The sequence below is a fragment of the Sodiomyces alkalinus genome, assembly GCF_003711515.1.
Source record: "Sodiomyces alkalinus F11 unplaced genomic scaffold SODALscaffold_1, whole genome shotgun sequence".
In the NCBI taxonomy this organism is placed as follows: Eukaryota; Fungi; Ascomycota; class Sordariomycetes; order Glomerellales; family Plectosphaerellaceae; genus Sodiomyces; species Sodiomyces alkalinus.
The window spans coordinates 5,650,347-5,667,022 of NW_021167079.1; the positions used below are offsets into that span (position 1 = coordinate 5,650,347).

A 16,676-nucleotide genomic window follows, 5' to 3' on the forward strand; every position below is an offset into this window, starting at 1 on the left:
CAAGAGAGGGCTGTCGTCGCTGCACTTCTTGATCTCACCATGGATCTAATAGGTTGAGTGTGGCCATTTCGGCCCTTTCTCCCCCCAAACCAGAAGAGGAGAAACTCAGAGGCTTTCCCGTGGGGTCTAGCTCAAGTCATGACTGCAATTTCGTGAGACATTGCTATTCTAGCTGAGCTTCAGAGGCAGACGCAAGAGTCACGGCAATACGGAGTATGCGTAACCGAAAGCCTTTTTTTTCGTTATTGTTTCATTTCATTTTTCATTCTTCTCTTTGATTGTACCATTGGTCTAGCAAGGCGTTCACTACGGGCATGGGCTCATCCCGAATTGGGATAAGGAAGTAAAGGCTCTCACTGGGAACTGGTCGGGACGGCAGTGAACGCGAATGCATCGACTTTGTCTCGCTTCCGGAAAAAGAAAAAAGCATTATTATTGTCTAGTAATTGTATTTTTTTTGTCCTGTCTTATCCCCCCACCCCCACCCCCGGTCTTCCTACCCAACCTAGCCTTTATTTTCGCTTAACCAGACAGGAGAACAAGAGGGGCAAAGTTATTAAGGGAATAGGTGCTTCTAGCAAACCGGATTGCCTAGGAGTTGAACTAGGTTATCTATGGAAGTTGAGAAGGATTTCAGGTTAAACGACTTGCTAACCGGCTTCTCACACAATTTGGCATCGGGCCTGGGGGGGGGAGTAGTAGCAGGAACAAAGCATCTACCTAATTTACACCCAACAAAAGGGACATACTCGTATCTCCGATCCCGCCTATGGACACTAAGTTTAGTTACCGATAAAGAAGAACGGCATCGTGAGTCGGAAGTGATATAAACTCCGCTAAGAGAACCGGCGAGTTACTACGAAAAGTGCTATCTTGGACAATGGTCATCTATAAGGGCTGATCGACGGCACGAGGCAGGAGTTGGCCCGGGAGCCTCCTACGTGTAGTTAGCAGGCTAGTCGCTAATTACCTACATAGCAGACAAAATGATGGTTCTTTGGACAATGAGTATTGATAGAAAGCCAAACCTCACCGCCGATCAAGGCCTAAGCCCGGACGCAGGAGGGGCCCGGCCGGCAAAAAAGCAACGATTAGTTGGCGATCTCATCTGTTCATTTCCAGGACCCCCGGCTTATTGGGCTGAGATAGGGGGTGGGCGTCACACAGCAGTGCATACCCTAAGACCGGGGGAGCCGGGGGCTAGAGAGTTAGCGGTTGACTTCGGTTCCTTTTATGCTTGGGATGCCGAACATACTTTGTAGATCTCCTGTGATTGATTCACAGACGGGAGAAGAGCGGATGGGGTCGTTGCTTTTCCCCTTGTCGCTTCGGCATTGGGAGCTAATTCTTGACGCAAATGGGGGTTCGTTGTGAGTGCCAAGGAGGGATATCTGGGATATCCTAGACGGTATGGGACTGGGGGGTTGACGATCAAGATCGTCTCACCAAGACAGACGTCGCTGACGAGAGCCGGTTATACATATGTACGGATACGGATAATGAATGCTTAGCTTAGTTGGTATATACTACATACTCTGAAGCTATTCAAAACTTCGGTGTTGATGGGCGTCGTCTCTGGTGGGAGATGTCGCGGGTAGACTAGCTTATTAAACAACTCATAGACTCATCTTTCGCCGCGACGCTGGTTGGATGATGGATGTGAGATGGCAGCAGCTACGCCATCCTTGATCTCGGATGGATTTTCTCAGCTGAGACATATCTAGCCCCAAGCGTCGTCGTATCAAATAACGGATCTAAGACAACCCACCCCCATTTAAACAGTCGCAGAAAGCCAGGGCCCAATCTGCACAGTCCATCACCTACCTAATTCCAAGTGAGAACAAGCAATGCCATTGTTGGTCCTTTGATACTGGTCGGCGATGAGGGGGGCCTTGTCACCGCCGGGGTAAAGGGGGTGGAGAGCCCTATGTATGATGATGGTTTGTGCCAGTGGATGATCTCTCGCGATCTGTTCTTGGAAATGACGGAGCCAGGTCCTCGGCGTCGTCCTTGGCGATATTTATATAAATAACTCTCTTTTCGCCGTTGTTCTGTTTCCTGTGGCGTGGGTAGTGTCGGTATCCTCGAGTCTCATCAATCCCATTCATTCTTTTCGTTCTTTTTTGTTCTCGTTCCCTCGACAGGTGATTGCCGTCTTGACGCTCTTTTTTTTCTGCGTTTTTCATCTCCCAGACGGACAACATCTCTCCATGGCGCGTACATCAACCTTCTCTCTCCTCTTCGGGGGTTTTTCGGTGTTGGCGGCGGCGCGCAGGTGCCAGAATCTCACTGTCGAGGTCGACATCTCGGCGCGCAATGGTGTGTTTGATATTGAGACGCCGGTGACAGACATTGATGTGACCGACTTTATCTTCGAGATGGGAACGCAAGGGAGGAACTACTCAGATGAACACTTGACTGGAGTAAGCTTATCCTTTTGGTTGGCGTCTCCTGTATTGTTGGCATCGGTTGAAAAGCAGGAGGAGCTGACATGATGGTATCCGACGACGTAGTACACGACTGTGAGTGGCACATACGAGCTTGCGGCAACGTATTGCGAGCCGGACAACAAGACCTCGGATGTATTGCAGATCATGTCCCACGGCGTTGGTTTCGATAGGAGGTGAGTAGACCCAGGTTGCCCAGTGAGGAAAGAGAACTAACTCCGAGGGGAAAAACCTGGCAGTTACTGGGACTACCCCGTCAACAACTGGAACTACAGCTATACCAAGGTCGCCGTCGACGACTATGGCTACTCGACCTTCACATGGGACCGGCTCGGCATCGCAGAGTCGTCGCGCGGCGAGCCCATCAACGAGATCCAGTCCTGGCTCGAGCTCGCGGCGCTCGAAAAGCTGACGAACATGCTGCGCGCCGGCGAGGTCGATGGCCTGGAAGACAAGCATTTCCGCAAGATTGTGCACGTCGGCCACAGCTTCGGGTCGATCATGGCGTACTCTATGACGGCTTCGAACCGGTGCATCTCGGACGGCATCGTGCTGACCGGGTTCAGCCACATGGGCGCGTACATGCCTTACTTCCTGTTCGCGGGGACTTTCGTGCGAGCCAACTCATTGGCCCCTTTGGCCGATTACGGCGACGGTTACATCGCCCCCGCTGTGGTCAGCGCGGCCCAGACCAACCTCTTCGCTCCGGGGATGTATGACCCGGAGGTGCTGAACATTGCCTTTGAGAGGGGTCAACCGGCCGCGGTGGGGGAGTTCCTTACTCTTGGAATGCGAGCCGGTGAACCGAGCTCCTTTAACGGGCCGGCTCTTGTCATTACTGGTGGTGAGTTCCCGTGGTCCCCTTGTCCCCAGTCCCATAGTCCCCTTCCTGGTATCCTCGAGTGAGTGTACTATCATGTGTCAAGCTCCATGAGTGGCGGTTGTTGTGACTGACGTATATCTTTACTCGTCTCAGACCGAGATCTCCCTTTCTGCGGCGGAGACTGCTCTGCCAGTGGTGATTCCGGCCTGGACTCGCTCCTGGATCTGTCGGCAGAATTCCTCAGCCAAGCCAGCCCATTCGAGGCATACGTCGTTCCGGGCGCTGGACATGGCATGGGATTCGTGAGTTAGCCCTTGACCCCTCCGAAACGTGTAAAGGGCGAAGCAAACTAACCAGGCCTTTTTCATAGGAGTACTCGCATGCCGAGGTGACGGGAAAGATTCTCGACTTCCTCGTACAAAACGGCCTCGCTGCGCATTAAAGCGACAAACGTCATGACGATACAGTTGGTTCATTCTCTTGTTAATATTTAATTTACACAATATAATGCAAATGTCGGTTGCGGGTCATCATGAGACGTCAGGACGGCGTGGCATCTGCATATGTTGGTATTGTCAGATACCAGCCAGCTTTCAGAGCACCACACTTACACAGCGATTTCCTTTTCCCCTTACATGGGACACAATTGATATATCGTTGCATTGAATCGTCAGGATGTCGGTTAACAGATTTGCTCGAGCTTTGTGATGCTAGTATCCTTGGTTTCTTCTTCCATCGAGACGTGAGACATATCAACTTTCCAAAGCAATTCGCTCCCCAGAGAGAGGATATGATCTGACTAGTCGACAATTGACGCATCGTATGCATAATGAATGCCGCCGAATCGTTGAGATCGTCTTCGGTGTAGCGACTTTTGTCTCCGTGACCATGGTCATGATACTGGACAATATAGAGCAGCGTATCATCACCTCGTCGGCGGTCAAGTCCATAGACATGGAGTTCCGCAGTGGTAATTGGCATCGAAGGCCATTCTCTCTCGTCACCCTGCTGTCGCTGGAAAAGGGGTAGCCAAGTTGGACCAAGCTGATGACGTTTTCCACGACTCCTATTCCCATGTCTCCCATGTGTGAGTGGCATGGATATTGTTGATGAAGTCTGTATAATCCAGATAAGAGGGCTGAAGTGAGAGTTCACAATCGTCATCTATACCCGCCTGTTCATTCCTTGGAAACTGGACGAACGACTGAATCTGTGTAGGAACGTTGGAGGGGTAAAGGGAAGAAAGATGTACGGAGTAAGAAACTGAGGTCATTGGAGGACCTCGACCTCGACGTACTCCGGGATTCCCGATTACTCATCATCAGGCTTGACGAAGTACTTCGTACCATGTTACGTAAAGTACAGTACCTAAGGTACCTTACCGACCTTACCTGGGTCTCATCGTTTTCGATCGAACACTGAGTATTACTCCATACCTTACTCGATCACGTCTTCGGCATCGCGACACACCCACACACACACACACACACACGGTACGCCTCAGTTCTCTCTTTTCGGCATCCACTACATAGAATTATAAACCCTTTAGGCTTCTCGTTTCTTTTTCTCTCTTAGAGAATTGGCACCATGGTCATCGCAGTGGGTTTTTCTGCTCATACGTCAGTGGCAATAGCACATGACCAAGAAGCCTAACATGAGAGCGGATGGACTCGTAGGCTGTTGGGCAAATATGCTCCACTGCCTCCCTCAGTCATAATCTCGAACAGTGTGTGGGTTTGATCAGCAAGGCCGCAGTTGGTGGTGCAAGGGTACGATCATTCCTCTCACCCCTCACCTGGGATATTGAGTTGCAGAGTGACCACCGGAGGAAAAAGGGGGGTGGATGTTGACAAGCCATATCTGCCACTGCTTTTACACTCACCTTGATTGCTGAACCACGGCCAGGTTCTCTTTCTCCCCGAGGCATCCGACTACATCGCAGCCAACTCGCAGGAGTCCCTCTCCCTCGCCCAGCCAGAGTCCCAATCCCCCTTCGTCCGCGGCATACAAGCCGCAGCCAAAGAGCACCGTTTGTCCGTCAACGTCGGCATCCATGTCCCGGTCTCCGTTCCCGTCTCGCCCACCTCCCCTGGCAGCCCGCCAGAAACCGTAACCAAACTCTCCAACCGCTCCCTCTGGATCGACCCTGACGGCACCATCAACCACCGTGCCACCTACGACAAACTCCATCTCTTTGACTACGGCTTGCTCCGCGAATCCGCCACTGTCCAGTCGGGCCGCCGCCTCACGGAGCCTTTCCCAAGCCCAGTCGGCCGCATCGGAAGCCTCATCTGCTTCGACCTTCGCTTCCCCGAAGCGTCCCTCGCTCTCGCCCAACCCGGACCCGGCTGCCCCTGGGTCAGCTCCCCGGCCGAGGTGGTCCTCTACCCTTCCGCCTTCACCCTTCGCACCGGAGTCGCCCACTGGGAAACCCTGTTGCGCGCCAGGGCCATCGAGACCCAGAGCTGGGTTATCGCTGCCGCACAGGTCGGTCGTCACAACGCGAAGCGCTCCAGCTACGGCCACAGCATAGTCGTCGACCCTTGGGGGACTGTGAAGCTCGAGCTCGGAGGCGTCAACGACGAGGGAGAGGCTGTCGAAGGCGCCGTTGGCGCGGTGGGGTTCGTCGATATCGACCTGGACGAGGTGGCGCGGGTTCGAGAGGGCATGCCCTTGATGCGACGAACGTGAGTCGCTTCCTCCGTGCCTCCCGTTCCATTTGCACCGCAATGCGTCGCTGACAAGCAAGGTAGAGACCTATACCCCCTATCGTGATCGAAAGCAGGGGAGGAAAGCGAAAAATAGACTCTTGTTCGGGTACTCTGTTGTCCCTTAGAGCGACATCCAGGACACGAGATCTCGGCTCTTTCATCGGTACCTTCTCTGGTGACTTAAAGACGCAGATGTGCTTGAAGCCGAGACTGTCATGACATAGGAGATAGGCAGCGGAACCCACGCAGCCCCGACATCGGCTTTGAGGCTGGAATAGACGGACTCGTCATGGAAGGCGTGCCTAGACTTCTCCCCCAACGAATAATACGATACCATTGGTACAACCGGTATCTTGGGTGTGTGCCTAGTCCCTATGAGAAATACTGGTCCCCTTACCATCCTTGTATCCTGTCAACGTGTGTTCTGGTGTTCAGCTCAGCCTCAACGCCCTCGCGTCTGTCAAGATAGGAAAGAGGGTGGTTTGGTTGAAGAAGACGGGGGTAATTACTGAGTAATCTCGCCAATCGTTCGTACGGCAAAACGACGAGCGAGTCAGCGGCGCCAGGGCAACTTCCTAATAGCAACCGCGCCGGAAGAGCCTTGCTGACCCGCTCACAGCCTGGGCTCCCCCTTGGCGACCGTCGGTGCGGTGTGTTCCGTATCAGTATCCGTACGGGCTACGGATATGTACGGATATGCTGTGTCTGTCCTCCCCCCCCTTGGCTCTTCGAATGCTTCCCCGGTCGTTGGCCGTGGCGCAGCAGAAAAACGTGCTCGCCCTGCCTCGTCCGCCCCTTTCCGCTGCAGCGCCGCTATTCCCGCCGAGTCCTGGCGGGCCGGGACAACTTCCCAATGGCCGGAACCGGGGGTCCATCGAACCCCTGGCCTGTCAGAAACCGTACTGATCACCAACCAGAGGTTCCCAATTCCACTGCCTTGGGGAAATTGCGCCCCTCTTTGTCATCCACATGCCTACATGGTAATTCCGGTAAGAAAGACTTTATCGGGCTTTTGTACTCTGTACAAACACAGGGTTCCGTTTTTGATCTCCCTTCCGTCTTTTCTTCTCCACCAAATGACCTTCCTTTCCCCTGCCACTCGATGATAATATTTTTTTTCGTTCACACCCCTGTGAAGAAGGGAAGGCTGTCGTGTTGTCGTCAACCGGTAGATAGATCGCCGACCGAGGATGAATCCCGGTGATCAGGGACGAGTCCGTTTCTGAAGTCGAATGTCACGTGTCTCTTATGTACGCCGTGGGCCAGAACGGCTCTGTCGCTGGGACAGAAAAGACAAAATCAAGATCTTGGCGCGGACTCGAGCACGGAGTGCGTTGCACGGATAGACACAGTGCTTTTTCGTGGCAACGCCCATTTTCATACCATCTTACAGGAATTAACCAAAGCTTTTGCGTGCTCTTCCCAGGATGCCTACGCGCTGCAAAATGAGTCATGTTCAGGAAGCATGTGAATCCATGATGTGGGAGGAAACAAAAAGATGCCACAACGTGTTCATCAAAGGACATGGTGCGTTGGACACCTGGAAACTAACCTAGTGCGTCCCGGGGAATTCGATTCACGAACAGAGAGGGTGTAGGGCTCAAGGCAAACAACAGACAAACAAATCACCACCCTCTCCTCAGAAATGAAGCAAATGGCAAATGCTATTTCCGTTGTTCGGAAACCCCTACCAAAATAGAGGGAGAAAAGAAAAGAAAAAAGAGTTCGTCAAAAGGGAGAGTGAAGGAGAGAGACAAAAGCACAAAGAACGTACATAACCAGCTTTGCCCACCCATCTTATCTCTCGTTCACCTCACACACAAAGGATTGCCGGAAAAGAAAAAGGAAAAGGAAAAGGGTAGGATCTAATTATGGATAGAACGTACAGTACATCGCTATCCTAAACACACAGGCACACGGTGTTCAAGCGGAAACATACATCGTAAACCCGAAAAATGTCCAAACCTCAAACCCTAAACCCCTCAAGAACTTGAACGAAGAGAAAATAGGGGTCAAACGCGTTGGCCCTCTACTTGTTCGGTTTGGCCGACCGGTAAAACTAGTCAGTACTAGCACGGTTAGACAAACACTCATACCCTAGACGGTGCCGATATATAGCGCGACGACTATGAGGTTATCTCCGTCCCGAGCGTATGGGTTGGATCGCCGTTGAGTCAATCGTTTCTAAGAGTTGATCGCACAGGTTCAGCTGCTAAGCCTTACAAAAGAGGTAGGCGGATTCTCTGTTGGTGTTCGGTGGTACGGCATACGGAGATAGGCATTTGGCATTGGGCGTTTGACGGCAACCAAAATTGCGTCGTACAGAAGGGCGGGAGAAGACGCCTCACCTAACAGACCTGTCAGGTGACAAACGGGAATTCTTGTTTTCTTGTACTGTCTCCACCCGCGGGCTAACAATTCCCGTCCCGATGCCTTGGTTTCGGGGTCAGGTACCAAAAAGCAACCAAGGTACGTAACTGGCTGTACTCCGTACGGATATCTCGTTGCCTGAAAAGGATAATGCGACAATGCACGGCTGGTCCAGACATACGGATTCCGTTCTTCCAATCGCGAATGAGGAGAACATTTAAGAACGGAAAATTATGAGGGGAAAGGAAAGGAAAGGGTGTGTGTGAAAAAAGGGGAGGGGGACAAAAGTTGGAAAATCCGAGGTTGGAAGGGTGTATACTGCCGTCGCGGCTATAAACACTTCGATACCTAAGCTTCAGTGTTTCTTTTTCCTATGCCTGGCCAGACCGAGTCGTCCGGAGCTGGGTCCATTATCAGGCGGGTACTTTTTCCTTTTGCTTTTTCCTTCTAAAAAAATCAACACAATGTAGGCCACGATCAAGTGATGCTATTCCTCCACTCGGTTGAGTTCCCGCGAAGCCAACCGGTGAAGTATACGATGTGCCACCTCTTAATGTATCGTTGTCGACTTTTAAATTATCGCGGAACAAAGCGAAGCAGCCAGGCTGAGACGCCGGGTGTCATCATCGTGCAACCATCGGCCTTCTCGTACAACTGTCGTCATCATCATAGCCGTCATGCTCCACAGTGATCGCCAAGAAGAGGCATTTATTATTCAATACTCGTAGCTTAGGAATTCTTGTTTCTAGATCTACTGAGACATTTCGCCAGGGTGATGGTAATTCACGCTGTATCCGTTATCCGTACCGCAGTGAGGCTCCAATCTGGAATGCTACCGGCGACACATCGGTGGAGATTGGGGGTTGTTTCCACCACCATAGCCTCCCGGCACCCGTACTTGACTAGCATCGGCGAAATAGCATCCAAACAAAATGTTTTCAGATACCTACGAATTTACTGTACTGCGCGAGTTCAAAGGTACGAAGGACAGCCCGGAGATCTGACGCCGAGCATTGCGAAAAAAGCAAGTTTCACTAGCCCGGCCATCCTCTTCTTGCAAGAGGTATTTATAATCTCCGAAAAGAAGGATGAAGAAGGGCTAACGTAACCAGGAGGGACGGCAGCTTAACGGATAGATGGGCATTTACTATTCGTAGTACGGATAGGATAGTATTGTTGCTTCTTCCTCCCCAGGCCCTTTGGCCAGCCCAGTCCACGGTTCGTAGTCAAATTAACATCCCATCTAAAAATGCCGCCAAAAAAGAGCAATGGTACGGATAAAATGCAGAACCAGGGATACCTACCCTACCTTAATTCACCAGAGGGCGAAACGCCTCACCGTACAGACAGTGCAAGAGGCTGGCATGGAAAACGAACAATGGCGAGACGCCAGATCGATCGATGGATGGTTAGGGGGTGTGCATCCAACTACGAAGTAGAACTGCAATTCTGACGTTCGTCCTTCGCATCCATTCTCATCCTGCCAATTCCACCCAACTCCGCTTCTCGCGGCCGGCAGTAACAGCCTTAGAAGGTTCACTAATAATCTGGGTTTGGTCTCAGAACCTCGCCGAGATTGGCCAAGAGTGGATATGTGCATGCAGTGCCCGTCGTCCATCACCAAAAGCTACCTTATCGATCAAAACCACTGGTACTCGGTAAGTGTCAATGTTGTTGGTTTGTCCTGGGCATTGGCTGCGCTGTTTGTCTTCGTACGATCACTTTTCCGGACGTAAAACCATAGAAGCCACGGACATGAAATAGATACGATACTAAGAATAATAACCATGATAATAAGAACAATAATAATAAGGCTAACCAACAAGCGAGCCCGCCTGATATCTAAGCCCAGAACAAGACCCCTGCCCCTAGTACAACCAGATTTTGGTACAGAGGTAGTGTGGTGCGTAAGGCGCCCCATATCTCCTCTGCAGCCTCGTACCTAGTGTACAGGAAAAGGGAACAAGATGGCAAGTTCAAGATGAACCACGCACCGCTAGGCTGATATCGCAAAGAACGCTGAAAGAAAAAAAAAAAGGGGGGGGAGGATTGACCAGCCTGTCTTCTGACAACCATTTGCGTGAAGGAGGTCCGGCACGAGGCTGAACCCGGAGAACTGAAGAAAGAGCCCAAACCCAAGTCTATATTCGCGATCCAAATCAGTTCTTTTCTTGCATCCAAAAATCCTATCCATTTTCTGTAGCTCAATCCCAGCCTCAAAGGCCAACCGACAAAGAAAGGGAACAATATTGAATATAGTGAAAATGGTAAATGCTGCCCCTGTTGGGCGTTTCCCACGGCTGAGTGGAGTCGAAGATGTCACATCGACGACAGGGCAAGACACCAATGCCTTAAGCAGGAGAGAGAGGCGAATGGATTTCGTCTTTAATAACGTGTTGTTGGTAGGTAGATCGCCGGCGCTTGAGTGACGATCGGGGTAGGCATTATGGCGAATACCTAATGCCCTATAGTCGATGTGCATCAAAACTGGTCCAGCGTGTGAGACCGACGAAACGCGCGGGAAGCAGGAGAGAAAGAGAACGTTTTGCTGTTGCCGGAGAAAAGTAAAATAACCCCAAAGCCCTGTCTATGTTGTAAACGCCATGCCGTTGAACGCCCTGTGACGGCAGTAAAAATAGGTGCCGCGAACTCGAGGGAAAAATGTATAATCATAACGCCCCCACCCCCATGGCAGCCTTTCCCCAATTGTAGTGCTGCTGGAAAGCAAATGTATGTGGCACCGAGCCAAGCAATGTATAAGTGGTTTCTGACGGGGAATGGGTATTAAAGGTCGTGTGGTGGAATGGTGTAGAAATCGGGTCAGAACATCGTATGAGCAAGTTGTACAGTAACGCCGCAGGCAGTAGATGATGATTAGATAAACAATTGTAGAGTGTAAGGTCGTTGTGCTCGAATGGGATGGTATGTTGTTGCGGCCGGGTTTTTTTTTTGTTTTTCTTTTGTGAGTGAATGGTAGCGTTCATGATGTGGTGGTTCTTGACGCTCGCAAGTCCATGCGTGGGAGAGTTCAAGAACCTCGATGACGCGACTTATCGAGGCTTAGGGCGTGGTGGAGGCTTCGGCACCCCGGTGGTATCGTAGGCACCGCGGCCCATGTTGGCGGAACTCGTGATGCCTCTGAGAATCATTGTTGTGGTCGTGTGAGTATTCGGTCTACAATTGGTGGTGGTTAGAGATAGGCCTCGGAATGTTGAGCAGGATGGGGAATGAGAGCTCATGTGGGTCAAATAAATAGGGATACGGAGAAAGAGCCGAGACACCCAAGATTATGAATATGTCGTAACAGCAACTGTGATTGTGTATGGCCCGGAAAGGGTGTAACCGAATAAGAATTGAATCGCCTGACTCACATATTGGGTTGATTCGTGGGAAGACAACCGGAGATGGCCTTCAGGAAGGAGAAGACTGGCGTTCGGCGCAATTTCGATCCAAGGCCAGCAGGGGAACGAATCCCAGGGAGGTAAGTGCTGGTGCGGCTGGGCGGTTGTTCGGAGCGTCCAATGCCTCGAAGATGTCCCGAATGATAGAGGGTTGCTAGTAGAGACAGACAGGAGGGGGGTAGGAAGTGGTATTTATCGACGCCGCGGCATGAGGTTGGCAGTTGACAAACGGGATTGGCCTTGGGATGTTGAATGGGCTTCCAGACAGGAAGCTGCTCTACCCAATGTAGGTTGGATCGGGCCACAGATTTCGGAAGTGCCTTGCGCGGTTTGGGGATGCAGAATGAAGAAAAGCGTGATATCTGATCGACGCTCGTGCAGGTCTCACTGAAAGATGAATGACAATAAGATCTTGCTTGCTATTGCGCTGGTCTGAATTGTTGGTAATTGTCGTCTCGGGAAAGGCGAAAATAGTGGATGCCGTGACAAAGAAAGGGGGTTGATGTGTTGGTAGTGGAGACGGCGATGGATGCTGATAATACAGAGAGAAGAGACAAGAGCAGAAGCGAGAATGTGAGAAGCGACACGGCGTATTAAAAAGAGTTAATAAAAGGTAGGTACGGATAGAGAGAGACAGACAAGGCAAGACAGAGAGGGCAAAGGAGCAAGGGATAGATTACAGGAAAGATTTTTTTTTTGCTCTTAAAAAGAAATAATGTCAGGGCGACGGGCGGCACGGAGGGATCAGAATTTTGGAATTTCTGGGCTACCACGGTCAGAAACCCTGCCCCTGCTTGGATGGATACGTCTCTGATGTCCCTAGTCGCGTTTACAAAGACAGGGAGCCCTGGCGGAAGACTGATGATTGAGAGACGACGTGAGGACATAGGGTGGGTATGGGGGCACTGAGCGAACCCCATTTGGAAGACCCTTGCTGCGAGCTGCGACCTGCACGCTGCACGCTGCACTCTGCACGCTGCACTCTGCAAGCTGTCGTCTTCCACAGCTCAGGGGGTGGAAGCTTTCCCGGGCTGGGGGGATGGCCAGAGAATGTGTACATGGGTGATGATGGCGGATAGGTGGATAGGTGGGTGCAACGGGTGATGATCCTAACAAGGAGCCCACCCGGACCTGGTTCCTGAAGGACGCGTCCCCCAAACAATCTCAAATTGCCAGAAAAAGTAACTTCATCCGGCTCCATGTACCTGGGCCCACTGTAATTACCTACCCTTACTGTGGCAATTGTTGACGGACCCACCACCCGGAGGCATGTACCTGTTCCCATTTCCCCTTATGGCTAAGATACTGTATAAAGTGGGCCAAGCTTGCTCGATTGAGATTTTACGGAGTTCAAAGTATCTTCACAGTTTCAGGGGAATACAAGGCGCCAGTCCCAACCAGCCGCAGAGTTCCCCGTCCTTCAGTCTGTCCCGGGAGTGCGGGTGTTTGCTGCTAGATGTGTCCTACTCACCGAGACCGGCACTGGCATCGCGAAGAGCAGTCTTGGTCGAAATGAGCCAAGAATATGGTAGGTACGTACTCCGTAGGTCGTGAGCTGACGGAATGGGACCCGTTTCAATATAGGTATATACTTGTACTTCGCATCCGTATGATTTCCTGGGGAGAAGACGACGGGCTGGTCACCGAAGGTGACAGGATAGGTTTGGTAGCGAGATACTTATCCCTGCATCAACCAAAGTCGGAAGAAGAGACTGCCGTTGTGAGCCAATTCCTCGGGTCGTCAGTTGCTCTTCAGTTCTCGTCACCCATCACGGCACCCCATCACATCGCAGCCGCCTAAGGTATGTACTCCGTACTTTATTAGGCTCCAAGGCTGCTACTCCGTACCTAACCTTACCTAAGATAACATGTATCCGCAACAACTCTGATGACAATCGGGTTCCGGGTCGAATGATTGGTCCCTTCTGCGCGTTTGTCGACCGCTCCAATACACGTGGAGAGCCAGCCTCCAACCTATTTCTGCCAATACATTCGTGAGTCTCAAAATGACTGGCCCTCGTTTGCGACTTTCGTCGCCAATTTTTGCGACGTGGGAGGGAGACCATACCGTACATCCAGTGACAACTAGGCCTGCAGTGGTCATGCAGAGCTACGTAGATGCCAGACCATAAGCCACATCGTTCATGTTGATCGCTGCCATGACCCAGGCCCGTCCATCATGCCAGGGTGTGTGCAATAGAGCAATAGAGATGGATTGACGGTGTGTGAGCCAGGTATCCCTATCTGTACATATGTACAAGTATTTCCGCACCTGACATAATACATGGCAGGAGTCTCTAGGTGGTTGCAGATAAACTGATGTTGAACTGAACTCGGAGGCTGAGCTGAGGGTAGATATGGGTCCGAGTCACGTCTCCAGGCTTAGCTCGTCGCTTGATCGTTGTCTGGGCTGCCGGATCACTTCCGGACCCAGAGATAAGTGGGCTTCTAGCTCTTTATGAGACAGATGGCCAGGAAACGGGCGAGATTTCGTCTAGACCTCCTCGTGGAACCATCCCCTGATTCTTCGGCAGGATTGCCATGTACATACGACCCTCCAATAGTTACGTACCGGTCAAGCGGTCAAAAAGTCGAGCCTGCGCATACAACGTGCTGGCGGAGCGTCAAGAATTACGAATACTTTGTAGAACGAACCACATTCACAACATGGACTACTCCATATATCGGCCTACACCCTTTGGCAAGGGGATCATGAACCAACTCTCTGCTATATATTCATGGCTCGTTCTTTAACATCGTAACATATGGATTAACAGAGGGATAGCACGTGATACATGGCCTTGGGAGGTGAGAATCCACATACTATTCGCGGGATGCATGGTGGTTTATTGGGCAGGTGTTTTTGTTATTCTTTTCTCCTCTCTTCTTGTTGCCACCCGGCTCATCTCAGGCCTGCGTCCCGCAAGATTGGTACGGCTCCACACGGCGCGTTGCGGCGCATGAAGCGTGGATCTTAAAAGCAGACAGTGCATGTCCTTGCAGTCCTGCGTACGTTATAGCCGTTTCTGAATTAGGTATGTACTTCGTACACCGTATGCAGTCTGAAGGCAATGGCTGCTTGATGGGCCCTTTTCCCGCCTCTCGAATTTGCACAATCAGGGACCAAAGACAACCGAGAAACCGAGTGTCAGTTCGCAACTTCATCTGTCGTTCCAGGAACATCCATGTCGCCACGTTGAGCTCATCCTGGTCACCGGCTCATCCGCTATGTAATTATCGCTTAGTCCAAGTGGTCGATTGCCTACTAGGGATGGCAGAGACCCGAGAATGTCCTTCGCCATGTTTCTGGATTGGCCGGATTCCAGGTCTTGGGGGTTTCCAGGCAATGCCCTTACAACGTACCTAGGAGCTGCCCAGCAGCAGCTCGCCAGCATGTGGATGTGGCTTTTTTTTTTTTTTTTTTTTTTACCGTCCAGCTAATCAGCCCTAGCCGCAGAGCTGCCCCGGCCATGGAGGAAGAGTGGGACGAGAGACAACATCAAAATGGTAGTACCTGGGTTCTGGGCCCATCATAGCGAAAGCCGTGAGAGAAGTGACGCCATGGTATGACGGTTTCGGCTTCTTAGCAAGGGGCGCTCCCCAAAGAGTTTAGCAGCGTGATTACATTCATAGAGACACACCTGCCGAAGTGGTTTCGGAAGGAGTCCTGTGCGACGAAACCCAGCGAGGCATCATCTTCATCAACGACTCTCCCCCATAATATAGTATCGGGCAAGCAGAGGTTTACGGTTTTATAGTCTGCCGTGAGTTCGTCTCCGTGTTTAATAGATGATAGTAAGATGCGGGTCCTATTTAAAAGGAAACAAAACGGAATATTCGCGAAGGTCGGTTGAGTAACGTGTCTCGGATTTGTCGTATCAAGTGGCACCATAAAAAAAAGTTACCAAGTACGACAACATAGGACTTGTCGGTGACCGGTGAACGTATACTGTACCCTGTTTTCTCTCATCCGGGCGACGAGTGACCGTAAAGGGAAAGGGGAAATCAGGCTGATATAATTAGGCTGGCCCGTGGTTTGCGTCGAATGTTTCCAGAACCGGTGCCACAGTCCCAGCTGGGACGTTGAACTGTGCAGCGCACCGAAAAGGGCATAGTGTGGTTGAGCCCCGTTTTATTCGTCTATCCTAGCGCCTCGTTGCTAACGGCCCGGCCCTGAAAAGCCAGACCGTATCTTCTCGTTGGCTTACTTGTACATAACTTGGTGTTCTTATTTCAAGGGCATTAAGGATGAAATAAAGAGGGATGGGACCAGGAAAACAATGATCTTCCGCTCTAATCGCTCGTGGCTGGCACTTGTCCAATACCGAAGATCGGCGCACCAGGTATGCACATACACCACCTCTGTCGAGGTCAGAAACGTTAGCACGTATCCGATGTAATATGACTGGCTAAGGTACCTAGGGATAACAGGGAACTCTTGTGGGTAGAAGTATAACCATACTAAGGTAAGGTACCTTAAGGAAATCGGTACTATTTCTAAGTACCTCTACCCACACAAAAATACCATTACCTTTCCTCAACACCATCGTCAGGAATCGGTATCATTCCATAACCTGACGTAGGCGCTACGGCGTTGTATTCGTACGAACCAAAGACTAAGGTAAGAAGCTCCCATCAATGGCCTTTCAACCAGCCTTAATATCTGCCTTCAGCTCTTCCCTACCGATCCGCGAGAGCTATAAATGTCGTGAATCTGGTGACAGGTTCAAAATCCTGACGTTGGCCTTGTCCGCGATATTTACTTTTGTACCTGTTTATATAAAATAGGCGGGAAAGTACGGATCGACAGTATTATATAATAAGCGATCGACACGTGGGGCAAAGTCTCGCGCCAACGTCTCTAATCCTGGCAGAGGTGTAATTACTCCACAGGTACATCAACTCAGATACGAGGTACCTAGGT

At 51.1% G+C, this 16,676-nt stretch overlaps 5 protein-coding genes across 5 annotated transcripts; 3 read left to right on the forward strand and 2 right to left on the reverse strand.

The window, feature by feature from the left end:
* The first annotated feature begins 2,069 nt into the window (after positions 1–2,069).
* SODALDRAFT_327428 (alpha/beta-hydrolase) lies at positions 2,070–3,912 on the forward strand. Its single transcript, XM_028610429.1, has 5 exons — positions 2,070–2,423; positions 2,514–2,623; positions 2,687–3,291; positions 3,424–3,572; positions 3,641–3,912. The coding sequence occupies exons 1-5, from the start codon at positions 2,211–2,213 to the stop codon at positions 3,710–3,712; spliced, it is 1,149 nt and encodes a 382-aa protein (XP_028471046.1). The 5' UTR covers positions 2,070–2,210; the 3' UTR covers positions 3,713–3,912.
* On the reverse strand, positions 3,691–4,496 carry SODALDRAFT_327431 (hypothetical protein). The gene is made up of 2 exons (XM_028610430.1): positions 3,882–4,496; positions 3,691–3,827 (listed from the first exon to the last, which is right to left on the reverse strand). The coding sequence occupies exons 1-2, from the start codon at positions 4,432–4,434 to the stop codon at positions 3,811–3,813; spliced, it is 570 nt and encodes a 189-aa protein (XP_028471047.1). The 5' UTR covers positions 4,435–4,496; the 3' UTR covers positions 3,691–3,810.
* A 289-nt stretch (positions 4,497–4,785) lies between these two features.
* SODALDRAFT_342343 (nitrilase and fragile histidine triad fusion protein NitFhit) lies at positions 4,786–6,381 on the forward strand. Its single transcript, XM_028613083.1, has 4 exons — positions 4,786–4,869; positions 4,947–5,039; positions 5,176–5,957; positions 6,024–6,381. Exons 1-4 carry the CDS (start codon positions 4,858–4,860, stop codon positions 6,043–6,045), a joined length of 909 nt encoding a protein of 302 aa, XP_028471048.1. The 5' UTR covers positions 4,786–4,857; the 3' UTR covers positions 6,046–6,381.
* Positions 6,382–6,391: 10 nt separating this feature from the next.
* On the forward strand, positions 6,392–7,152 carry SODALDRAFT_34498 (hypothetical protein). Its single transcript, XM_028613185.1, has one exon. The coding sequence runs from the start codon at positions 6,668–6,670 to the stop codon at positions 7,085–7,087; it is 420 nt and encodes a 139-aa protein (XP_028471049.1). The 5' UTR covers positions 6,392–6,667; the 3' UTR covers positions 7,088–7,152.
* Positions 7,153–9,826: 2,674 nt separating this feature from the next.
* On the reverse strand, positions 9,827–15,445 carry SODALDRAFT_375448 (hypothetical protein; the record flags this gene model as incomplete). Its single annotated transcript, XM_028614750.1, has 23 exons — positions 9,827–9,890; positions 9,998–10,072; positions 10,243–10,293; positions 10,406–10,899; positions 11,036–11,068; positions 11,438–11,525; positions 11,723–12,139; positions 12,240–12,284; positions 12,586–12,915; positions 13,118–13,177; positions 13,220–13,254; positions 13,351–13,388; positions 13,447–13,464; positions 13,646–13,843; positions 13,880–13,996; positions 14,070–14,162; positions 14,325–14,349; positions 14,650–14,725; positions 14,805–14,959; positions 15,019–15,080; positions 15,116–15,136; positions 15,241–15,348; positions 15,394–15,445. 23 exons carry the CDS (start codon positions 15,443–15,445, stop codon positions 9,827–9,829), a joined length of 2,655 nt encoding a protein of 884 aa, XP_028471050.1.
* Positions 15,446–16,676: the final 1,231 nt, after the last annotated feature.

Coding starts and splice junctions, on each gene's coding strand:
- SODALDRAFT_327428 (XM_028610429.1), top strand. CDS start 2,211: ATGGCGCGTACATCAACCTTCTCTCTCCTCTTCGGGGGTTTTTCGGTG. Junction 3,292..3,423: donor GGCTCTTGTCATTACTGGTG/GTGAGTTCCCGT, acceptor TACTCGTCTCAG/ACCGAGATCTCCCTTTCTGC. Junction 3,573..3,640: donor CTGGACATGGCATGGGATTC/GTGAGTTAGCCC, acceptor CCTTTTTCATAG/GAGTACTCGCATGCCGAGGT.
- SODALDRAFT_327431 (XM_028610430.1), bottom strand. CDS start 4,434: ATGACGATTGTGAACTCTCACTTCAGCCCTCTTATCTGGATTATACAG.
- SODALDRAFT_342343 (XM_028613083.1), top strand. Junction 5,040..5,175: donor CCGCAGTTGGTGGTGCAAGG/GTACGATCATTC, acceptor AACCACGGCCAG/GTTCTCTTTCTCCCCGAGGC. Junction 5,958..6,023: donor ATGCCCTTGATGCGACGAAC/GTGAGTCGCTTC, acceptor CAAGCAAGGTAG/AGACCTATACCCCCTATCGT.
- SODALDRAFT_34498 (XM_028613185.1), top strand. CDS start 6,668: ATGTACGGATATGCTGTGTCTGTCCTCCCCCCCCTTGGCTCTTCGAAT.